The 23,921-nt window shown below is 52.0% G+C and overlaps 1 protein-coding gene across 4 annotated transcripts in view; it reads left to right on the top strand.

Moving 5' to 3' along the window:
• GSG1L (GSG1 like) overlaps positions 1-23,921 on the top strand; it is a 202,157-nt gene that overhangs the window by 164,471 nt on the left and 13,765 nt on the right. For 2 of the 4 annotated variants that reach the window (XM_072836275.1, XM_072836278.1), the window contains one exon: positions 11,303-11,470. The exons of 1 other annotated variant lie outside the window; for it this stretch is intronic. In XM_072836275.1, the coding sequence (XP_072692376.1) occupies positions 11,303-11,470 (168 nt within the window). The remainder of the gene's footprint in view (positions 1-11,302; positions 11,471-23,921) is intronic. One more of the 4 variants, XM_072836276.1, reaches the window with a different exon arrangement.

Raw genomic sequence — 23,921 nt, 5'->3', positions numbered from 1 at the left:
AGGCAATCTCCCCTCCCCACTTTGCTGTCTCTGTTCCCTTTGTGTTGGTTTCATTTACAAGCAGTTTTTCCCCAAGCAGAGATGGTCACCAAGCCCAGCTCAAGGCTTACATTTTACAAATGCAGCAACAGTAGCAGAAACATGGGGCTTCTTTCCAATATTTCCAGCCAACATCCTGCTTATGGCTTTCATTGGATTGGCTTAAGTCAGGTGTCCACCCCATGACCAATGATTTAGACCCTGAACAGACTGGACTACTCTCATTGGTCTGGCCTGAGTCACAAGGTCAAGCAGGAGGGATTGGCCCCACCCAAACCCTTGGACAAAGAAGAGGAGGAGAGGTCCCCCAGCAGAAATTTGGGGGTGGGATGGGGTCATCAGAAGAAGGAATGCATGCTGGCAAGAATGTGACCACAGATGTCCATTACCCAGGGTCTGCAGGTCTGCAGACCATTTATCCACTTAATTACTTTACATGCATTTACTGGATGCCTACTTGGGGACAGCCACTGTCCTAGGAGCTGCAGGCACAGCAGTGGCCAAGACACTGTTGTAACAGGCCATTGAGACAAGTACACAAGCTATCATGTGGTGATGGGGGGTTCAGAGCACAGAGGAGGGGTTGCTGACCCAGCTTCGGGCAGGGAGGGTCCTCTGGGGAGAAGGTGGCCAGGCAGACTGGTGGAGGAGGGAACGAGAGAGTGTGCTGGGCAGGAGGAACAGCAGGTAGCAGAGGCTTTGGAGGAAGATGGTCAGAGTGGAGCAGGAAGGACTCTAACACAGAAAGACCCCCTTTCACCCCCCACCGTGGGGACTCCTGCTAATTGCTGCCCCTTCCCCCTCTGCTTGGCTCCACTCCTGTAAAGCCATGTGCCTTAAAGGGACCTGGACCCTCCAACACCATCCTGATCCCTTGAAGTGGAGGGACCGCAGGGAAACCAGCTAAGGCTCTGACCCCCTTTTCACCCAATGCTTCCCTCCCTCTAGCAGTTCTTGCCTGAGCTCTTGACCTCAGAAGCTCGTCATCTGAGCTAGAGAAGGTGACAAAGGAAAGGAATGAACATTTTTAAGTGTTGAGCCTGTGTGTGACAATCCCTGCCATGTATGGAGCGCTGGTATGTTGCCGTAACAACACCATGGGGCGGGTACTTTGTGGAGAGGAAACTGAGGCACAGGGAACTTAAGTCACCCATCCAGGCTGTCTGGCTGCTGAGCGGCAGAGCAAGGATCTGAACCCAGGCAAGTCTGGCCTCGGAGCCCACACCCTCAGCCTCTGTATTTTGCCTCTCCGAGAATGGGTAATGCAAAGACAGTTTGTAGATATGCTTAGCACACTGTTTGACGCGTGGTAAGTGCTCTTAAACACCAGCCTTTCTTTTTTTTTTTCTTATTGATTTTATTTATTTATTTATTTATTTATTTATTTATTTATTTAGAGAGCACCAGTTGGGGGAGGGGCAGAGGGAGGGGGAGAGAGAATCTCAAGCAGACTCACGCCGAGTGCAAGTATGGAGGCTGATATGGGGCTTGAGCTCATCCTGAGATCATGACCTGAGCCAAAATCAAGAGCCCAAGAGCCCGACACCTAACTGACTGAGCCACCTAGATGCCCCAGACACCTGCCCTTCTAATATTACTGTTATTGATATGAAATTAACATATGCAAAACCCCCGTGTTGCATGTGTGAAAACTAGGGCTCAGAAAGGTTGGGTCAGTCCCCCAGGGTCCCACAGCCTGAGGTGGTAATAGGATTCTCAGGTCTCTCTTTCTAGGAGCCCCTAGCTCTCTACCCTGGCCCCCAGCATCTAAAACCAAGCCTGCTGATGTCAGCCACAGCAACCTTTCTTTCTATGGAAGCTGGGCCTCGTGGCTTGCTCTTCTGCTCCCTTGGGGCTGGCCTCGTTCTCATTTGACTTATTTAAGGCCGGGGCCCAACGTGCGGTCCCTATTAGGGCTGATCCATTTCTTCTTGTCAGCAAGGCCTGCAAGATGGATCAGCCCCATTTTTCATCCTTTGCTTTTGGGGCCTCGCCAGGGCTGTGCAGTGTCATTTCTCTTGTTTAATATGTGTGAGGCCATTTGTCAAAATTCTGGACCCAGCGCCTCCCCTGTCCCTGCCCCAGGCACCAGAGAGGAGACCAGCTTTGAGGCCAGGCAGCGCCAGCCTCTTGTCTCCCCACCCAGCAGGGCAAGACACACCTCAGGAGTTTGGGAGGTGGGGGTTAAGAGGTCAGATATCAGAGATGCCCAGCTGATGTTAGGCACCAGCTTCTGGGAGGAACATCTGTGCAGGAAGAGAAGTTTCCATGATTGGGAGTCAGACAGCCTGGCTTACAGTTTACCCTGACGTGCATGGCTAGGGTGCTGTGGGCGGGCAGCGCAGAGGTGTGGTTGAGGCCAGAGGAATCAGATGACTTAGGAACAGACTCTCACTCTGACTCTTGCTGGCTGCAGAGTTGCATGAGGTCACTCAGCCTCCCCATACCTCAGTATCCTCATCTGTAAAATGGGGATGGCATGAGTCTCTACTCAGGGGGCTCTTGCAAGCAGTGTGTCAGTTTTCTCTTCATTTATAACACATCACCCTAACATTTAGTGGCTTAAAATAAAAATATGTTACTGTCTTTTACGGTTTAGTGGGTTGACTGGGCTTAGCCAGGTCGTTCTTGCTCAGGGTCCTGCATGACACTTAGGTGGGATGTTGGCTGGGGCGGCATCATCTGGGACGTGGCCAGGCAGGGTGTCCAAGCAGGCCCCGCCTCCCAGCACTGGCTGCGGTGCGGGCTGGGGGCTGGGGGTCAGCTAGGCAGTCAGTGGGAGCAGCCTCTTGCGGGGAGCAAGGACTCCAAGAGGTCTGAGCAAAAGTGACAAGTTTATGACCTTGCCTCAGGAGTCACACTGTCACTTCTGGTACATTCTGTTGGTCAAGAGCAAGTGATGTGGCCGGATTCAAGGAGGAGGGGCTGCACAAAACGTGAACTTCGGGAGGTGAGGCTCCTGGTGGTGTGAGGGTCATCTCTGGTTAGGGGCTATGATGAGGACCATGTGAAGTGAGCGAATGAGGTGCTTAGCACAGAGAGTGTGCTCCACAAATGTTGCTGGAAAGGCAAGCGATCCAGCCTCTCAGTGTACTCGTCTCTAGAGCAGGTAATAGTGATGTGTGTTTCATAGGGTTGTTGGAGGGACTACGTGGGACCAAGCTTTTAAAGTGCTTGGCACACAGGAAGTGCTTATAAGGGGCAGTGATCATAAACGGTGGTAATGACACTGAGCCTTTGGTAATGCTGCTCTCACTTGATGAGAGGCATGTGTCCCGAACGTCCCTGTGGTGACTTCCAGTGGGCAGGCAAGTGGTCCCTTGCTGTCTGGTCTCTGGGCTCCACCTGCCTTGGACATGCCTCTCACATTTGCTCCCAGGATGTCAGTGTTTCCTTACGATCCAGCCCTGCCCATGCCTGACTCCCAACTTTGGCCCTAAGCTTCAGAACCCCATCGTTGCCTGAGCCCGGGACCCCTCTAGTGCTCCTACCTTTTTTCCCCCCAGCTATGTGGGTCCTGAGCTGTTTGGTCCTGTTTCCCCTGAGCTGTCTGGTCCTGCTGCGCTGACTCCCACGGAGGAGTTACCATGCCCAGTTCAGGGACCGGGACACAGCCTCAGAAAGAGCAAAGGCTCAGGTCACACAATTATCCTAGGTGCTGCGAACTGCATGCAGCCCGGGGCTGAACCCAGCCCGGTGATGTTTTGTGTCCACCTGCCACGGTGTTATATAAAAGATGTATTTGGGTGCCTGGTGGCTCAGTCAGTTAAACATCTGCCTTTGGGCTCAGGTCATGATCTTGGGGTCCTGGGTTGGAGCCCTTCCTCAGGCTTCCTGCTCAGTGGAGAGTCTGCTTCTCCCTCTCCCTCTGCCCCTCCCCACTGCTCATGCTTGTGTTCTCTCTCTCTCTCACACACACACACAAACACACACACACCACACGCACATACACACACACAAATCTAAAAAAAATATTAAAACTACAATGTTTAAAAACATAAAAAATAAAATATGTATTTGTTTTTAACATCTAAAAAAGTAAAACTTTTACATAAATATCCAAGTTTGGGGCTTCTCTTCACCATTAGAAGTTATGGCCTTGCCTAACTGGCATTGCCACATGGCAGCGGGAGCTGAAGCTGAGTGGCGGCTGCCCCTTTAGATGGGGCACATGCTCTCCAGGTCACCATTGTCCCCACCACTCCTTATTGCCTTATACTTTCCCCAAATCATCATCCACCAGACCCTGCAGGAATTTGAGTTGTGACCCCTTCATGGAAGGTCAGCATGGCAGTTTTCCTGGCGATGACAGGAAAGTGGAAAGCTAGTCACTTTGTTCTTCTCTTTTGAATTTGACCAAAATGGAGAAAGATTTTTAAAAAGCGCCCCTCCTACCACAAAACAGTGAAACCCCAATCCTGAGCATTCAGCCTGCAGACTGTGGGAGAGGATCATGGAGTTGTACTTCATAAGAGCTAGAAGCCCAGAGAGGTTAAGCAGTTTGGCACAGGTCACAGAGCAAAGAGTAGCAGGTTGGGCCAGTACTGAGTGGGTGGTGCCTCTCTGTGTGCCTCTGAGACTCCGTCTGTGTGAAGCGCAGTGGCAACGAAGGCTAGCTTCTTCCCTCTCTTGGGATCCTGGGCTGCCCTGCCCTCTCTGCAGGCCGTAGCTGGCATTTCAGCAGATTGACCCCCTACGGGTGGGGCTTCTGCTGCTATCACCAATGAAGAGCCTTGGCCTCAAAGAGCCCCTGGAGAGGGTGTATTTACTGATGTCCCTGCTGAGAGGCTGTGTGGTCAGCAGGAAGCTGGAAACTCTCACTTTTTCATGTATTGCCAGGCAGCTAGCCTTGGCCTCCCTTTGTCTGAGACCAGGGAGGGAACGGTATGGCTGCCCAAGGGTGCCTGCTGGCCATGGTTGGACTAGCTGGGCTTCTTGAACCTGCCATCATCAGCTCTTGGTCCCTTCTGCTCTGGGGCACTGAGCATTTGTGTCCTGACCTGCACAGTGACTCTGTGCCTATCTGTCTTTTTTTTTTTTTTTTTTTTTTTATTGGTGTTCAATTTACTAACATACAGACTTGAATGAGGATGAGGGCTGCCTCTCTCAGTGGTCAGTAAACAGTCTTCCCACTGAGCAGGGCCTGGGGCAGATTGCAAGGTGGCATCTATGTATGCATCTCTGAATCTGCCTCCAGCATCCCCTCTGCCCTGCCCTGCAGCTCCCAGAGGACAGAGTGGTTGACAACCACTGTGTCGACCCTATCACCCTCGCATTTCCTCCCTACAGTGTCCACTCTGCTCTTGGCTCCAAAAACCAGGCCAACCTCCCACGTATCTCCCTGCACCAGCTCAGAAGTGCACCAGCTCAGAAGGGCAAGCTGCAAACATCAGCAGGTGTTCCAGCCCTGAGGTTTTCAAACTCTGCCCTGCGTGGGGGCCCCGGGGGGTGTTAGGATGAGGCACAGCAGGGAGATTCACGCAGGCAGCCCTGAGCCCTTCATCCACATGAAAACCAGGACGGTGTTTTTATATCAATTTGTTCAATGTGTTATCATCGTATCTGTATTACTTCATTCTACAAATATTTACTGAGCACCTACTGTGTGTGTTCTAAGTGCTAAGGATATAGCAGTGAACAAAACAAAGCTCCTGTTCTCACGAAGCTGAAGCTCTGGCATGGGTGGAAAGAACATCAAAAAACAAATAATTGGGACTACCACTTCTGGAAGGATGAAGTACACATACTTCTCCCTATTTCTCCTGCTAAGTATAACTAAATCCTGGAACATCAGACATAAAGCACTTAAGCATAAGAAGACTCTGAAGAGCGGACAGAAGACAGTAGACTCAGTAGACTCTCTCAGGGTCTGAGAGACAGCACATTGGTATGGACTTTTTGTCTAGTGCATCCCACTTTGGAAATGAAGAAGTCAGCAACCCAGCAATGCCAAAAGGTGCGCACATACACAAACACACACACACACACACACACACACACACACACACACAGACCCCACCAAAGGTCTGCTTTCTGTAGCCAAAGGACCAGAGAAGGGGGAGCCTACTAAGAAAACTTAGCAATAACTGCTCTCTATAGTCCTACATCACGGAAAACAAAGCACAAGCAGACCAACGGTTGTGGCTTGACACCCCCTGCCATACCAAGCTTGGATTCACCTCCTCAGGCTGCAGTGAGGCACCTAAGTGCGTGCCCCCTCACCTGCTGTGGTGATGCAGGAGTAGGGAGCTGGGACTGTCACTTTGCTGGAGCAGTAACAAGCCCCACCCATCCCCAAGTGGCAGTGGAGATCCCATGGGGAGCCTGGACCCTGACCCCAGCTGGCAGTAACATGACTGAATGTGTTCCCCCTAAGGCTGGGAGCACCACTCTTTCAGCATGGTGCTAGAACTTCTCAGGAGTGCAGGACAGCATGAAAAGTAAAGCATACAGACTGGAAAGTAAGAAGTAAACCATACTTATTTGCAGATGCCACGATTGTCTATGTAGAAAAATCCAAGAAATCTACCAAAAAATGCCTGGACCTAATATAGGAGTTCAGTATAGTCTTGGGATATGAGAGAAAAACCACAAAAATCAATTATACATACATATCTCTAAGATTTACTGAATTTAGAGAAAGAGCCTGTGTGTGTGTGTGTGTGTGTGTGTGTGTGTGTATGAGTAGGGGGAGGGGCAGAGAATCTTCAAGCCGACTCCCCACTGAGCATGGAGCCTGACATGGGGCTGGATCTCACGACCCGTGAGATCAAGACCTGAGCCAAAACCGAGAGTCAGATGCTCAACTGACTGAGTCACACAGGTACCACAATCAATGTTTTTTAAGATTTATTTATTTGAGAGAGTGAGCAAGAGAGCACTAGCAGAGGAAGGGCAGAAGGAGAGGACAAGGAAGAGAAAGAATCTCAAGCAGACACCCTGCTGAGCGTGGAGCCAGATGCAGAGCTCAGTGTCAAGATCCTGAGATCACGGCCTGAGCGGAAACCAAGAGTCAGATGCTCACCCAACTGAGCCACCCACACGCCCCAGGGCCCCTATTATATTTCTATAACATTGAGCAGTTGGACAACAAAACTAATAATACAATACCATTTGCACTTAAAAAAAAGTGAAACACTTTGTCCTAAATCTAACAAAACTTCTGTAGGACTTGCATGCTGAAAACCACAAAATGACAATGAACGAAATCAAAGAAGATTGAAATCAATGGTGAGGAATACCATGTTTGTGGTAAAGACGTCAATTCTCCGCACGTTGGTATATAGGTCTCATGCAATTCCTATTAAAATCTCAGCAAGACTTCTTGTAGGTATAGACAAGATTATTCTAAAATTTATTAGGAGAGGCAAAGGAACTAGAATAGCTAAAACAAATTTGAAAAACAAGACTAAAAGTGGGAGGAACCAGTCTATCCAATTTCAAGACTTAATATATAGTTACGGTAGTCCAGACTGTGTGGTATTGGCAGAGGGATACACAGAGATCAATGGGACAGAGTAAGGGACCCAGAAATAGACCCACACAAATAGGCTGAACTGATATGTGACAAAGATGCAAATCCATCCAGTGGAGTGGGGGAGGTAGCCTTTTCAACAAATGGTGCTGGAACTATTGGACATTCAGAGACAAAAAAAAATCAATCTAAACTCTATGCCTTGTATAAAAAATAACTCAAAATGGGTCGTGGACCTAAATAAAAATTGTAAAACTATACAATTTTTAGGGAAAAAAAATAGAAAATCTTTGGGATCTAGACCTGGGCAAAGAGGTCTTGGATTTGGTATCAAATGGATCAAAAGCATAAATGGAATATATAATAAATTGGATTTCAACAAAATGAAACACTTGCCTGGGCAGCCCGGGTGGCTCAGCGGTTTAGCACCTGCCTTCAGCCCAGGGTGTGATCCTGGAGACCCAGGATCGAGTCCCACGTGGGGCTCGCTGCATGGAGCCTGCTTCTCCCTCTGCCTGGGTCTCTGCCTCTCTCTCTCTCTCTCTCTCTCTCTGTGTCTATCATAAATAAATAAATAAAATCTTGAAAAAAAAGGAAACATTTGCCCTGTTACAGACCTTGTTAAGAGGTTGGAAAGACAAGTTACAGAGGAAGAAAGTATGTGTAAGCTACGACGTCTCTGACAAAGGCCTAGTATTTAGGATCTGTACAAACACTCAAAACTCAACAGTAAACAACAACAGCAGCAAAACAATCCGATTAGAAAGTGGGCAGAAGAACATGAACGGATATTTTGCCAAAGAGGATAAACAGATGGCAAGTAAGCAACTGAAAAGATGTTCAACACCATTAGCCATTAGGAAAATGCAAATGAAAACCACAATGAGGTGTTACTACACATCTATCAGAAGAGCTAAAATAAAATAAAAAAAAAAACCAAAGTGACAACGTGACATGCTGGTGCAGATGTGGAGAAACTCTGTGATATAAAGGAACAAATGGTTGATACACACAGCAGCCGGGATGACTCTCCAGAGTATTATACCAAGTGGGAAAAGCCAATCCCCAAAATACGTGCTTTGTGCTTCCATTTATGCAACGTTCTTAAAATGACAAAGTTGGAGAAATGAAGAACTGATTAGTGGTTGCCAGAGGTTGGGAGGGGAGGGGGGGTGGCTGTAAAATGGCAACAGGAGGGATCATTGTGGTGATGGATAGAGACGCTCTGTATCTTGACTGTATGGGTGTCAATATGCCGGCTGGGGACTGTATTTGCAAGATGTTACCATTGAGGGAAACTGGGTAAAGGGTACATGGATCTCTCTGTATTATTTCTTACAACTAAATGTGAATCTATAATTATCCCAAAATAGAAGGTTTCATTTAAGAACAAAGAATAATAAATAATAGGAAGAAAAGCTACAGGAGAATTACAGGGTGTGGTGAGGGCTGAGATGAAATCGAACAGGGGTGTGTGACAGGGAGAGATGCTCCTCCTCTGGTTGGGTCATCAGATTTGGGAGTTGGACCCGCTCCTAGATTAGATCCCTGACCGTAAAGACTAGAAATTCACTTTAAAACTAAGCTATGTAAGAGAGAGGAATCTATAGAAAGTAATTGTCCAAGAACTTGGGTTGCCAATGACAGACACTCAATCCAAACTGGCTTAGGGAAAGAAAAACTCATAAAGGAATTGGGGCTCCCATAGCTGAAAAATCCAGGGATAATGGCTTCATCTTAGGGATCTAGCTCTTTTTCATGGCCCCCCTTTGAGTCAGCCTCCTTAGCAGGTTGCATAGTGGCAACATAGTCCCCAGAGCAGCTCCAGGCTCAGATCCCACCAGCTTGGCACCCCAAGACAAAGATTTCCAAGAGTCCTGCGATTGAATCTCATTAGCCTGACTTGGGTGTCACATGCCCATCCTTGAACTAATTACTGCATCTAGAGGGAAGAGATGATCTCATTGACCAGGTGATGGCCGTGTGATCATCCCTAAAGATTGAGGGTGAAGCCAGCTGCACACAAACCACATGGCCTCAGAGGAGGGGAGCACCTGGATCCTTAACAGAATGGATGCTGGTCAGGCAAAACCAACCTGTGTATCCTCGTGGAATCCCAGGAAAAGCCCGCTTCTTTATTCTCCAACCTCATGTTCTGAATTTGCACCTCTGTAGTTCAAACACACATCCCACGCTGAGCTAGTCTTGAGTGTCATTGCTCCGAGGAGAGAATATCTGATTGGATCACCTTCGGTCAGATGTCAGCCCTCATCCAATCATCTGTGAACAGAGGTCGGGATCACCTGCTGGACTCTGATGGACAGGACAGTTCTAAGAGGGGCTGTCACAGATACTCAAGAGCTTCTGGGAGGTCTAAATTAGCTCCTTATCATGAAGGAACAAGGAATCTATTAATGGTTTGGGCGCTAAGGGATAGGTGATGATAGGGGATCCCTGCAAGAAAGGCTGAATTCTCATACTTCCCCTTGCTTTCCTTCTGGGTGTCCTGGGGCTGACGAAGAGAAGAGCAGTGGGTGTGAAGGTGGGCTGCACCGCATGGGGGGTGATATTGAGAGAACCAACAGGTAGCTGGCAGAAGGGGAGGCTGGATGCCCTGAGACAGGGCCGTAGCACTGAGCCCTTGATTTGGAGGAAACCAGTCATCAAGGCAGACACTGGGGAGCAGGGACCTGGACACCAGACTGGGTACAACAACCAGGGCCAGGCAGGTCCCCACTGCTGGTTCTAAATGTTACTGCCCAGTTTTGGCCAGAGGAAGTAGGCAGGAGGCCACTTCTCGAATGGACCCTGGGTCGGAGAAGCCTGGCAGCCTGGCTGGCTGAGCTCCGAGCCCCACACCCCCCTTTCCTTCTTTCCAGTTGTGGATAGAAAAGATGCTCCAGCTCTGGCTGGCTCCGCATACACATCAGGTGAGTGTGGCCAAGAGTGGCCAGCTGTGCTTGGAGGAAGAGCGGAGCAGAACGCCACACGGGTCATTGTAACTTAATCTCTCAGAGGGAGAGTTTGGAAATGAAGCCAGACAGGAGTGGTAGTAAGAACCTTGAAACTGCGGACGGTAGTAATGACAGCAAACCTGTCTTGGGTGCCTACTGTATGCTCCAGGCGCTGTTCTGAGATGTTTTGAATGGCTCATCTCCTTCAATCTTGGCAACAACATTGTGAGCTGGCGCTTGTTATGTCCCCTAAAATGACATGAGGAATAAGAGGCAGAAAGGTCAAGCAACTTGCCCAAGGTCACACATGAACAGAGGTAATTTAACCCCCACGGAAACCAGCCTTTAGGGTGTCTGACCCCCCCTGCTTCTCTATTATTAACTCCAACTAATCGCACTCTCCCTCACTCCAGCGTCCCAGCCAGTCTCTGGACTGTTCCTACTGCCTTGCGCCTCCACACCTTTGCACACGCCCTTCCCTCTTCCCACAATGCCCTTCCCCTGCTGGCAAGCTCTCTCGTTCTCCAAGACCCCATGGAAGCATAGTTGTGTTCTGGTGACCTTCCTTGAGGCTGGCACCCTCGGATGGAAGGTCTCGCTCTTGTCTTGCCTCCCAGTGATGAACTCTTGTCATGTCTGCGTCAGAGTGTACAGACTGTGAGCAGGGCAGGGACCAGATCTTCGTCTTCTCCACAGCAGGACCTGCTCTAGTCTGGCCCAGAAGATGCAGCTGTGCAGGGTTGAATGCATGTCTGGCAGGGGGAGGGGAGAGAAGGGGGGCTTCCTGTCCCCTGCCCACCCTCACTGTGGCACCTCTCTCCTCGTCTCTTGGCAGCCTGGCGTGGGGCTCCTTTACCTGCTGCATGGCAGCCTCTGTCACCACACTCAACTCCTACACCAAGACGGTCATTGAGTTCCGGCACAAGCGCAAGGTCTTTGAGCAGGGCTACCGGGAGGAGCCGACCTTCATACACCCTGAGGCCATCAGGTACTTCCGGGAGAGGTCAGTGCACATGGGGTCACCTCTGGCCACCATTGGGAATCCAGACCCCGGGGTTTGGCCTCAGTGGCCACAGGGCTCTAGTCAAAAACTAGAGTGAATGACCTCACAGAAGCATAGTAGGGGGTAGTGGGGTAGAAGGGACAGGCTGGGGGAGGCAGAGTTTGGACCCCACTGTGTTGGAATTTCTGGGACATTTTGATATTTTATGAGACGTGAGGTTGCCTTGTGATCAGAGCCCAAGAACCCAAGAAGAAGAGAACTGAGTCTGGGTGTTTGCTATTTAGCCTCATGCTTCTTAGGGGCATACAGAGAATGAACTGTGGTCTCCTTCTTGGGCTCTGTCACAGCATTGAGTGAAAAGAGGACCCAGCAGTGGGATTGTTGATGACAAGTGGAAGAGTCCCTCAAGATCAGGGACTACATCTGATCACTTGAGTCCTCAGAGTCTAGCTGGGAATAGAAGTGCCAATAAATTGTGTGTGTATGAATGGGTGGATGGATGGTTGGGTGTATGTATGTATAGTTGGGTGGGTGAATGGATGGGTGGATAGTTGGATAGATGGATGGATGAATGGGTGGATGGGTATATGTACATATATACGGTTGGGTTGGGGGGTGGATGGATGGATGGTTGGGTGGGTGGATGGTTGGGTAGATGGTTGGATGGTTAGGTGGAAAGATAGATGAATGAATGCATTTGTGGATGCATGGATGGATGGTGGATAATGGACAAATGGAAGGACAGACAGGCACATAGTTAGCATATTTCCTGGGACCACCTCCTAAGTAAACTACCCATACCCAAATTCTTATCACAGGGTATGATTCTAGGGGAGCTGACTGGATATGCAATGATACCTTTTAATGGCAGAGAATAGAAAGGTTGTCAGGACTGATGACAAGAATCTGAGGAGGAAAAGGGGAAGGATGCTGCGGAGCTGGGTAGCATTGAGGAGCTGGACTCTGTGGGGCAGTGGAAAGGTTTCAAGCTGAGGAGTCACATGATGGAGGCCACACAGGAACCTCTCTGACTGCTACACACCCTGTCATCTGTCCTGTGCCATGTAGGTCTCCTTTCTGTCCCTTGAACACCGCAAGCTCAACCCCTCTTGGGGCCCCGGCCCTTGCTGTGCTCTTGCCAGCAGCACTCACTCAGGTCTCAGCTTGAACATCATCAGCTTGGAGAGGACTTCCTTAATCACTCGGTCTCAGTTGGTCCCACGCACTCTGTCCTAGTCACTGTTTTTTCGGAGCGCCTACACAACCTGACCTTATTCTGTTTATCTGTTTGATAGTTTGTAGGCTGTGAGCGCTGTGATAGACTTGGCTTCACTGTCTTGCTCCCCGCTGTATTCTGAGCGCCTACATCTAGGCCAGGCACCAAGTGGGTGCTTTTTTATTTTTCTTTGCGTAACCAGCTCAGTCCTTCTCTCTGGAGACCTCAGGCCTGGCTGTCTCATGTCCTTTCAGCTCAAACTTCATCATCATTGGGCAAATTCAGCTTCACAGCACCCCCATGCCAGAGTCCCAGGTCAGGTGTCCAGTCTGGGGACCAGGCAGCTGTGGCCAGGGAGTTCAGGCAAACAGGGTGCCCATGGCTGTGGACAGAGCGTGCTCTCTGGGCAGGTGGCAGTGACCAGCATAGGACGGGACCTGCAGTAGGCACTCAGGAAACATTTATAGGAGCCGTATAGACAGCTTGATGTCTAAAACCGCCCCTGAACACTGTGTCCTCAGCCATCCGCTCGGCTGCAAGAGAGCCTGAGGCAGCCACGGGCAACCTTGTTTTGCTGAGGCAGAAAACAGGACCTCATAGTTCTCCATCAGCGAGAAGTTGCTGTTTTCTGGGGCCCTGGTTGAAACTGTCCCTATCAGCTCAGGCCCCAGCCATGTGGGGGCAGACGAACGGTTCCCAGCATATGTGCAGCATATCACTTTACACGTTCATAACTTGAACATTATGCAGAGGTTCATCAAATTTTATTTCCCTTCCTCTCTGAGGAGAGCATTTCAGCTTAGCTGGGCTGTTCTAATTTCTTTTTTTTTTTTTTTTTTTTGTGCCTTCCCTACAAAGAGCTCAGAGTGCATGGATCTCTTTCTGCCCAGGTTTGCAAGTGGCCCAGCAGCAAGCAGCAGGGCTCAAATTCTGCAGTGGCCAGTGTCCTCAAAACTGCAGCCATGGACACCAGGGGAGAGATCTGAGGGGCCCACCTGCCTATACCCCCTACTCCTTGAGGGGTGGGGTGTGCCCTGGAAGGAGCAGGGGTTTGGGGGGCCTAACTCGGAGTGCGTGGGTGTTCCAGGCCTGTCACTTCACTGTTGTGTGATTTGGGGCAAGGCTCTGTCTGGGCCAGTGTCCTCTGACCCCCAGAGGGAGAGCCCAGAGCCACCAGCATCCTGGGAAGTCACACTTTGAAAACCCAGGTAACATCCTGGGCACGGTACTGCATTTTGTGTCAGTGAGTCTGTTTCTCTGATGCTGATGTGAAATATCAAGCTCGGTAATGATTAGGTGATTAGCTTAGGAGACGGCATTTTGAGATCTTAGGAATCTAGTAACTGTATTACTAACCACAGCAGGCATATGGTGCTTGCCCCGTGCCAAGTACTCTTCTTGGGTCCCCGTTTCATAGATGAGAAACCAAGGCACAGAGAGGTAAAGTAAATTGCCTAAAGTCCCACAGCCGGTAAATGCCAGAGTTGGGATTGAAGCGGGCCACAATCAGTGTCGTGACATGTGGGCTCTCAGGACTGGTCAGCAGCCTCTCTGCCTGGCATGGAGGTGGGAGCCGGGCTTGCATGGGTGAGTGAGGGGAGTCTGTGGGACTGTTGCAGTGTGAGGGCGGGTGTGGTGCCCTGGGAGAGGGTGCAGGGCCTCCCCACCGGCCCTGCCGTTCCTGTCCCTGGAATTGTGGGTCTCACTTCATCCAGGCCTGCCCACTGTGCTCCTGACTGAGGACAAGGTGCCGCCCTGCCCTGCGGGGGCTGATGCAGCAGGAAGGGACTAGTCTGTCACCAACCCCCCACCCCCCTCCTGTTGCAAGTCTCAGGACAAGTTGGGCAGATTCTGAAGTCTTCAGGGGTTTTGCAATTCAGGTGTGCGTGTGTGTGCCCGCACGTGTGTGCATGGGAAGGGGCCACTGTGCATGCGTGTGGAGCGGGGCCGGGGAGCCTCCCCCTGACTCTGAGCAGGCTTGCCAGGTCTGAGAAACGTCTGGAATTAAGCGCTCCCAGTCACCCTGCTTGCTGTCCCCGCAGAGGGCATCTTAATGGGGCCTCCTGAGGGGAGGGTCAGAAGCTGCTGAATGAAAGGTAAATATTTGCAGACCTGGCTTTCTTGCATGCTTAATGTTGGGATCTGCTTTAACATCTTGTGGAGAAAAGCCAGACTTGTTGGATTGGACTCTAGCAGGAATTGAGCTGCACGGAACAGACATGCCGCCTCCCTGGGGAAGGCCACAGGGGTGGGAGAGCCAAAGTCCCCGAGCTTCCAGGGAGGACTGCCTTGCTCCCCTGGTGGCATCCTCCCTGGGGAATCAGATCACCCGCCCTCACCTTGTGCTCTCAGCAGTGGAGTGTCCTACTCCCTGAACTGGATTTACCTATTAACCCCTTTCCTGCCTTGTTTGTGTCTGCCTCCTTCCCACGTGCACGTGTGCACACCATGCACGCCGCCAGAGAAAGCAGGGAGTGGTCTTTCTGGTTTCCACTGGGTCCTGGCACCTGCAGCCTCAGGGGCTCAATAAGTCATGTTACTAACTATCCATAAAAATTACATCGTTCCTCACCATGCAGAGCTGTACGGTGCTTCCCGTCCCGCACCCGGTGTTCCTGGGTCTGGCCTGCGTGCACTCATTTAACCCTGGATGCGCTCATTAACAAGTGGACCAGGGTTGAAATTAACTCCCCGGTTTACTAGCTGTGGGTCCCCAGGTAGGTCACGTCCTCTCTTAGAGCCTCAGCTTTCCTGCCTGGAAAATGGACTGGCACCCTTCCTTGCGGTTTCGTTTTGAGGATTACATGAGACAATGCAGTGAGGTTTTGGTTGTAAAACTGGGGAGGGGGGCCTCCCTTTCCCTACCTGCACCCCTGCCAGAAACCTCCCTCTGTATAGCGCAAGGAGGACATGCTCCCTGCCTGAGAAAGGGGCACAGCAGGTGCTGTAAGCTGGCAGCCCTCGGAGAATCCTGCTGAAAGATGTGCTCTGTTTGGTGGTTTAAAAATATTTAAATTTTGGCTGAGTTTTAAAAATCAGGAGATTTTGTGTTAAAACGTCAAGATTTTTGCTTCTCATGGGAAAGCTGCAGGTCTGGCCCCCCTGTGCCCCTGCTCTGGCACGGTGTCAGTGGGCTAGAGGAGGAGATCTGCCTTGGGAGTCCCCCAGGCTCACTAGAGGAGGAGCATCTGCCTTGGGAGTCCCCCAGGCTCGCCTGTCACCTGTCGTACCCCTGGCTCGGGGTCCATTGAGCACAGCAAAACAGTGCAGCCATGGGGTCTCCTGGAGGTGACAGCAGGCGGAGGGCCCAGGCCCACCCCAGGGCAGCTGGCGGATAAAAGGGCTTTCAGAGATGAGACCCTTGAGCCAAGTTTTTAGAGACACGTGCCTTGCTCGCCAGCCAGATGGGCAGCGGGTGAGAGAAGGCGTTCTCAGGCCCAGGCAACAGCACGAGCAGAGGCCAGGAGGGGGATCACACAAGTGTATTTAGGAAAATCTGAGCAGTTTGGGTGATTTATTAGCGGAAGTTGGACCTGGGTCTCTGCTCTCTCTCTTCCTCCCACAGCGTTGGGGGTGGGGGCTGGTGGCCCCAGAGAATTTAATATTACCAGCATGAGACCGTGGATTAGGAGCCCTCCCCCCGCCTCCTTCCTGGGTGGCACACAGCCTTCCCTAGGCCCCGAGGCCGACCCTGAGCACAGACCTGAATGATGGGCACAGACCTGAATGACTCCTACACCATTGAGGGCCTGAGCCCCCTCTTTATCCATCTCCCTGCCTGGTGCAGAGGGGGGCTCTCTGCTGTCTGCTCCCTCCCATCTGTTGTAGGGAAACTCTTGGAAGGGCTGTCTCCACTTTGTTACCTCTCTGTCACTGTCTACCATCCCCCCCCACACACACACTGCCCCAAACAGCTCCCAGGGGCCCTGACACTCTGCACACACACCGTCCTCCCTCAGCCCCAACAGCCACTCCTCTCCTCCCCCATTCTGTTAAATGGCCATGCTCCCGGGGCCCTTTCTGGGCCCTCTTCTGTCCCCATTTGACATGAGTCTCAGTGGCCACATGTGTGCCAGGACTCCCACATCCTCGTCCACCCCTGACAGCCTGGCTCCATATCCATCTGCCTCATTATCGCCTCTGCTTTACATTCTCAGAGTCACCAAAAATCAGCATGGCCAGGACTGACTCATGATGGTCTCCACCAAAGCCAGTCCCTTCGCTTTGTCTCTCTGTCCCCCTGTGGTCCTGCGCCCCTGGGAGCCCTACGTGGTGTTCATGCATCTGGCCTCACCCCTCCCATCTGTGCCCCCCCAGCAGGATACCCCTTCACTGTGCCACCTCTTTCCCCAGCTTCCTGCCTAAAATGTCTCAGTGATTTCCCATGGCTCTGGGACAGCTTCTCACCATCACCTATGCGGCCCCGCCACCGCCTAGCCTCACTGAGGGCCCTGGTCCCCTTCCCCTACACACAGCACCCCCTGGACCCTCATGGTTCCCCAGTCGGGTGGTTCTGCCTGCGTGCAGCTGCTGGACCGCTGGCCTCTCTGCCTGGGGTGTCCCCTGCTCTGCCTTGTTGACGGTCAGCCCTCAGCTGGTGCCTGCAGCGTTGACCCTGAGGCAGACAAATACCTCTCCGTCAAGTAACTGCCCCGTGAACCATCCCCCAGACACTCAGCTCTAACCCTGCAGTTACTCGGCAAGGCCCATGGGACAGGGACCCATGTCCACTCCCCTATTTCGTTCCTCACGAGAGTGACTGAGATGAAGAGCAGAGAAGAAAGCCTCTTGCAAGGAGCTTCTTGGCAGGTCACTGGCCAGTCATTTAGGCCAAGTGACCTATGCCCTCTGGGAGCTGCCAGTGGGCTTGCCTGTGTGACCTGTTGCCCACCGTTTCCCTAGCCAAGCTGAGAAGCACCACGCCTCGGCGTACTCACCTTCTTGTATTAGGCCGAGGAAAGTGCTTTTGAGATAAACCAAGTCTCGAGCCCCCGAGAGGCTGCAGAGGGTGGGGCGGGGGTGCCACGTGTGCTAATGATTATTTCGTTTTCTAAGTCGCAATTTCCCACCCGTGCAGTTCTATCTCAAAGTGCTCACATCTAGAGGTGTCGGTTAAAAACCGAGTGTTGGAGAAATGAGAGAGAAAGCTCAACTGCACATGGCAGTCAGGAAAGGCGTTGACAACGTGGATGGGTATTGTTCTTCGCTGTTATTTTCCCCGAATGTTTCCAATCGTGGTGTATTACTCATAAGATGGGAAGAGCAAAAAACAAAAGAAAGAAAAAAGAAAGGAAGAAAGAAACAAAGAAACAAAGGAAGAAACAAAGAAACAAAAAGCATCTTTAAAAAAAAAAAAAAAACCCATTCATTTCCCCCTGTCCTGGAATGGCGCTTTTGATATGAGGTTCCAGAATCTTAATTTCCTACTTAGAGCCATCGATTCGCCAACATTCCTTTTAATTCCAGCCTGTATTCCGTTGCAAATGGATCATTTCGGAATCCCTGTGTCCTTTGTCCTCTGCGACTGTCCCCTAGATGTGGAGCCTCTGAGACGTGTTCGGTCACAGCACCCCCTGGCCCGCCTTTATCCGCTTTCGCGGCCCGCGTATCCCTTCTCAGCGCCGCCCGCGCCCGTCCCCGCTCCGCGCGGGTCCCCTGGAATCGCCGTGTGTTCTGCAGAGGAGCGCGGCCCCCAGCAATGAGAGCTGACCCCGCGGAGACGCAGGCCCTCGGCTGCTCCGTGACCAGACGGCGGCCAGCGCGGCGTGCGGGGAAAGCTGAGCGCACAGATGGGCTGTGGAGTGCAGAGCGATCAGAGGGAAGCAGGAGAACATCTGGAAGGAACGGCCGCTCCCTGAACTCCCCCATTTTCTCCTAAATACCAGCCAGCTGGAGGGGACGTGAAAAGTGGGGGGGAGTTGGCCAGAGGGCCTCCGGCCACCATGGTGTTGCCTACGTGTAGCTGGGACCGTAGAGGGGGACACGGGAGGCCTGGGTCCACTGGGTCACAGCCTAGGACACGAGGACGACGCGGCCAAAGCTTAGAGGAGCCCCACGCGTGCCCGAAGCCGAGGGTCCAGCGTCTGGCTCCCCAGTGCGATCCTGGGAACCGGTTAGAATGCACTCTCAGGCCCTGCCCCAGATCTGCTGAAGCAGACCGGCCGCTTGGGGGACTTCGGGGCACTGCCCAGCTCAGGAATGGTCAGGTCGGAGCAGATGCAGTCCCGCTGCGGCTTGGGGAGATGGACATGCCCAGTGGATCAAGGAAGGCCCTACCCGCCAGCACCCCTCAGAGTGTGGCCTCCCCCACCCAGGGCCCGTTTGCAAACATCCACAGTGACGTGAGGACAGGAGTTGAAGTAGAAGTTTGGAAGCTCTCAGATGGCTGAGCTTGCTGGGACACCCAAGCTTGCTTTCCTATGTGGTTTTTTCCATTTCCTCTTCCAGTAACTCATTTTTATTATATTTTGCTTTTTAAAAATATTTTATTTATTTATTCATGAGCAACACACACAGAGAGAGAGAGAGAGAGAGAGGCAGAGACACAGGCAGAGGCAGAAGCTGGCTCCATGCAGGGAGCCCAACGTGGGACTCGATCCTGGGACCCCAAGATCACACCCTGAGCCAAAGGCAGATGCTCAACCATTGAGCCACCCAGGCATCCCTTTATTGTATTTTACTTAAAAAAAAAAAAATTAGTCCAAGGTAGATTGGAAATTAAGGGGGGAAACCTAAGTCCTTTGTCAGACAGGTTGAGGAGCATGCACAGCCCAGACTGCCAGTACATACTAGGAAGTGACTGGAAGTTTGGAAAACAGAAGCCAGCCTGTGGCCATGAGAGAGGGGCTGGCTTTGAGGATGATACCCGCAGGACCACGGGAATGGAGAACATTCTGGAAGGGCTGTGCTGGGGAGGCCCTGGGGCTGCTTTCACAGCAGAAAGAAGATCTGATGGAGCCCCTGGCTGTGCTGACGTGACCCGCGGTGGCCACGTTTGGCCCTGGAATCAGGCGGGCAGGTATTGGGGGGCCTCCTGAGGAGACAGGGCAGTGGTTCTGGGCCACCTTCAAGCCCTCAGAGCCTCTCTGCTTCCGTCACTTCCCTCCATCCATCTCTTCTCTCAAAAAAGAACCAATAGCCAGTCTCAGCTGGAATGGAAGTTTGGGTCACTGGGTGGTGGCTGTTACCGTGCAGTCACACCAGACACAGCTGTTTGCACATCTGCTGGCAGTTCTGAGGGCCGGAACTGGATGTTCCCCACTTCCCTCCAGGACCTCACGACGCAGGCAGGTGTAGCCCGGGCGGGTGTGCCTGCGAGTCCCCTGGGGGCCGGGGAATCTGCAGGACGCAGTGGAGGACACTCCAGGTACAGGGACCGTAAGGCTGAGTTCAGACCGCAGCCCGGCGCTAGCTGCAGCCAGCCTGTGTTGGCTCGGGGGAGGTGGGGGGGAGCAGCGTGCGGCTCCTCGGTCAGTGACGTCACACTCTCACCTTCACATCAGCCAAGGGGCGTACGCACGGAGGCCGCAAAGGCCGGCTCTTGCCTTCTGTTGGAGGGCCAGCCATTCACCTTCACCAGAACCACACCGCTCAGCTTGGGACAAGTCCCGGGGCTACCTCAGCCTTGGTGTCCCCATATGTAAAGTGGGGATGATGGTACTGATGGCAGCAGGAGCCTTGGTTGGGGTACAGGTCTGAACAGGTGCAAAAGGACCCCAAATGGTGAGGATTAGGACGATTTATACAAGTGTATTTTGCTCTCACTTGAAAGTCAGAGCAGATACCGCAGTTCCTCATTCTCACCCAGGCTTATCCTCCTCGCTGGGCACCAGCCGAGCTTCTGCGTGGACTCTCCTTGTCCCCAGTTGGGGAAGACTGTCTCTCCTAGGAGCGAAGGCTGCGTGTGACCCGCTGCGGGTGCGCCCTGCCCTGAATCCAGAGGTGTTCAATGCCTTGAAGCCCTTTCTCTGCTTCTTCCAAAACACCCCCTTTCCCCGAGGTAGCACATGGCTCAGGTCTAACAGTCAGAGTGGCAGAAAGGGTGTGTGTATGTGTGTGTGTGTGGCTTTTGGGGGGGGCGAGGGGATGGGAACTGGTGAACATGCTAAAACACTATCCTTCCACATCAGAAACTGTATGGGGTGGAGTCACAGGGGGACAGACCATAACGCCCCCCCCCCCGGAGATAAGGCTGATGATGACCATAGTAATAATGACGTGATGAGAACTCCACAGACACATTGAACTTCCCACGGACTCATTCATTTAATCCTATAACCAGGGCAGCCCGGGTGGCTCAGTGGCTTAGCGCCGCCTTCAGCCCAGGGCATGATCCTCGAGACCAGGGATCGAGTCCCACGTTGGGCTTCCTGCATGGAGCCTGCTTCTCCCTCTGCCTGTGTCTCTGCCTCTCTCTCTCTCTCTCATGAATAAATAAATAAAATCTTAAAAAAAAGAAAATCCTATAGCCACCCCGAGAGGCAGGCGCGATATTACGCCTGTTGATCAGAGGAGGAAATCAGGCTTGCAGGTGACCAGGACGTGGTTAGACTCAAGCAGCTTTCAGAGGAGATGCCCGACAGCCGCAGAGGGAAGCACAGAGCGGGTTCACGGAGGACAGAGGTGCTCGCTGCCCACCTGCCGCCCCTGCTGAGCACTGCATGCATCCCGGCGCCACCGCCCATTTACCCTTCAAGGCACGCACTTAGAGTTGTGGGTACTTTCTTGCACCACCGTTAAAAAAAAAAAACAAAAAACAAAAAACAAACAAACAAACAAAAAAACACCTGTCTTTAGAAAGCACATAATATTTCCTGCAGGAAATCACAGTTCAAATCAAATATAATTGTCACCCAGTGCCATTTGCCCTTGTTCCTTTTCTTTCCATGCAGAAAGAAAGGAACCCCATGCAGGCTACTCTCAGCCTCAGGCTGCCTTTACTCCTTCCTTCCCCCTCCCTCTGTGCTGACGTTCTTGGGGGTGCCTGGTGCCAAGCACCGGGCTCGACCCTGAGGTCTCCAAGGGCAGAGCGAGATAAACTCTGTCCTCTTCCCTCAGACTTCAAAACGTACCAGGGAAGATCGACAAGCGAATTTAGAAGTAGTGGTGGTTAACCTGCTAGGAGCCCTCGCTCTGTGCCAGGTACCGGCACTGGTGTTCACAACCATCGGCGGGGCAGTGGTGCTGGTCTTCACCGTCATGCTTACCATCCTGTGCCGTTGCCACAGAGAAACCTCTAGATCGTGGGATTCTGAGCAGTCGGGTGAGCTGCACAAGACAGGTCTTTCCAGAATGGCCACACGGTGCAGCAGAAGGACGGGCCGACCAGTGTGGGTCCAGCCCCCAACCTGAGAAGTGAGCAGGTCAGGTGGCCTCCAGCAGGCTGCCGGTCCCCGAAGCCCCTGCTGGTCCTGACAGGTGGCTCTCAGCCCTGGCTGCACTCCCCAGGTCACTTCAGCCGGCCTCCCAAGTTGAGACCCACTGTTAAGACCAGGGATTTACATGCTGTCTCCCAAAAAACAAATCTGGCTCACCACCTGCTGCGAATAAACGTCTAGTGAACACACCCGTTGGTTTGCACAGTGTCTGCGGCTGCTTGTGGACCACAAGGGCGGCTGAGTGGTCGGTGACAGAGAAGCCTCATGTCGTAACTACCCAGACCTTTCTGGGAGAAGTTTGCCAATACCTGTACCAGGCAGGTGTCCACCCTTCCAACCTGCTTAATTAACACTCTCTGGCCTAAAACTTAGCATAGTAAGTTATGATTATTTGTTTATGTGCATAACAGGCATGAGCTTCTGGAGGCAGAGGCCCCTCTGAGTCCTGCCCGTGGCCCCCAAGCCCACGCTCACTGATTGGCAGGTGTTCATTGATACGTTAACTATTGAGCTTTGGGCTTCTTGGCAACCAGGTCTCCGTGACCAGGGGTGGGGAGGGACCAGACCAAGGTGGGGCTGTTTCTCTCCTTAAACACCAGCTCCTTTGCTCACTGGCTCCCCTCCCCAGAGCTCAGACTCCCAACAGAGCCCAAGGAGGAGCCCAGCATGAGGCCGAGAGGAGGGTGATTTCAGAAGATAAGAAGCCATGAGAACTGGGAGTCTTGGGTAGATCGATGAATCAGTTCAAAGTTAAGGCTGGGAGACACAGGAGGGTATGCAAAGCCCATATGGGACGGGCAGGGCAGGCATCCGTTGGTCCAGAGTCCCTGGGCATGGCCTGGGAGAGGGCGCTCTGGCACGAGGATGGGCTCCATTACCTGGTCCAGTCTCCATCCAGTGTTTGCCATTTCATGATGGGTGGAACCCTAGCCTTGATTACCTCTGGGGATGGGGAGCTCAGCAACTTGCCGGACATACAGGCAGCACTACTTGGAGGAATGTAAAACTGGACAACCCCCAAATGTCTGTCAGTAGCGGATTGAATATTAACTATTCTCTCACATGCAATACGAGGAAAAAGGGGAATGAGATGTGTCCTGACATAGAACGATGTGGAAAATTTGTGGGTAAGAAAAAAAAAAAAACAGGTTACAAAAGCATATTTAATTTGAGGCTGTATATGTTTTTTCAAAAGTTTGAATTCTGAAAAGATAAACACTAAACTCCTAGCAGTGATGATGCCACCACATGGAGGTGTCATTATAAGGAGACTTCTGATCTATGAGTGGGACATGTTTTTTGGGTTTTTTTGTCTTTTAATAACAAAGAGCTATCAGGAAAATAACAAAGATGTTTCTACTAAAAGATGCCCCCCCACAAAAGGACACCTTTCCTTGTGTGGAACCTTCCCACAGCATCAGCTTTCTACAGCACACTTGCCTTCTTACAGCTTCAGCCCTTGGGGCTTTGTTCTGCCATCTGGGACCACCCAGGCCACAGAAAATCTTGTACGAACAACCACCACCATGTTCAGAGTTTGCTCCCTGGGAAGCCTGCGCCTAGCCCCTGGGTGCAGGCAGCGTGGGCAACCTCGGGCGGCGTTACACCGCACTTGTTGCCTGACTGGTGTGCACACTGTCTTCCTACTGGACTGGATGCTCTCCGAGGGCAGAGCTGAGGTAGACATTCCATGGTGCACACGGCATCTGGAGTGAACTGCCCAGGGCAGCTCCTCTGGACATTCGTGCCGGATAAATGAATGAGCAATCCGAGGGGGGCGAAAGGCTCCGTGCATGAGTGTTTCCCTCCCTTCTCCTGGCAATGCCAGATGCCATTGCTTGCTTGTCATCCATCACCT

This window comes from Canis lupus, chromosome 8 (assembly GCF_048164855.1).
Source record: "Canis lupus baileyi chromosome 8, mCanLup2.hap1, whole genome shotgun sequence".
Taxonomy (NCBI): Eukaryota; Metazoa; Chordata; class Mammalia; order Carnivora; family Canidae; genus Canis; species Canis lupus.
The sequence above is the reverse complement of the archived record's forward strand: the minus strand, read 5'-3'. Positions and strand labels throughout refer to the sequence as shown.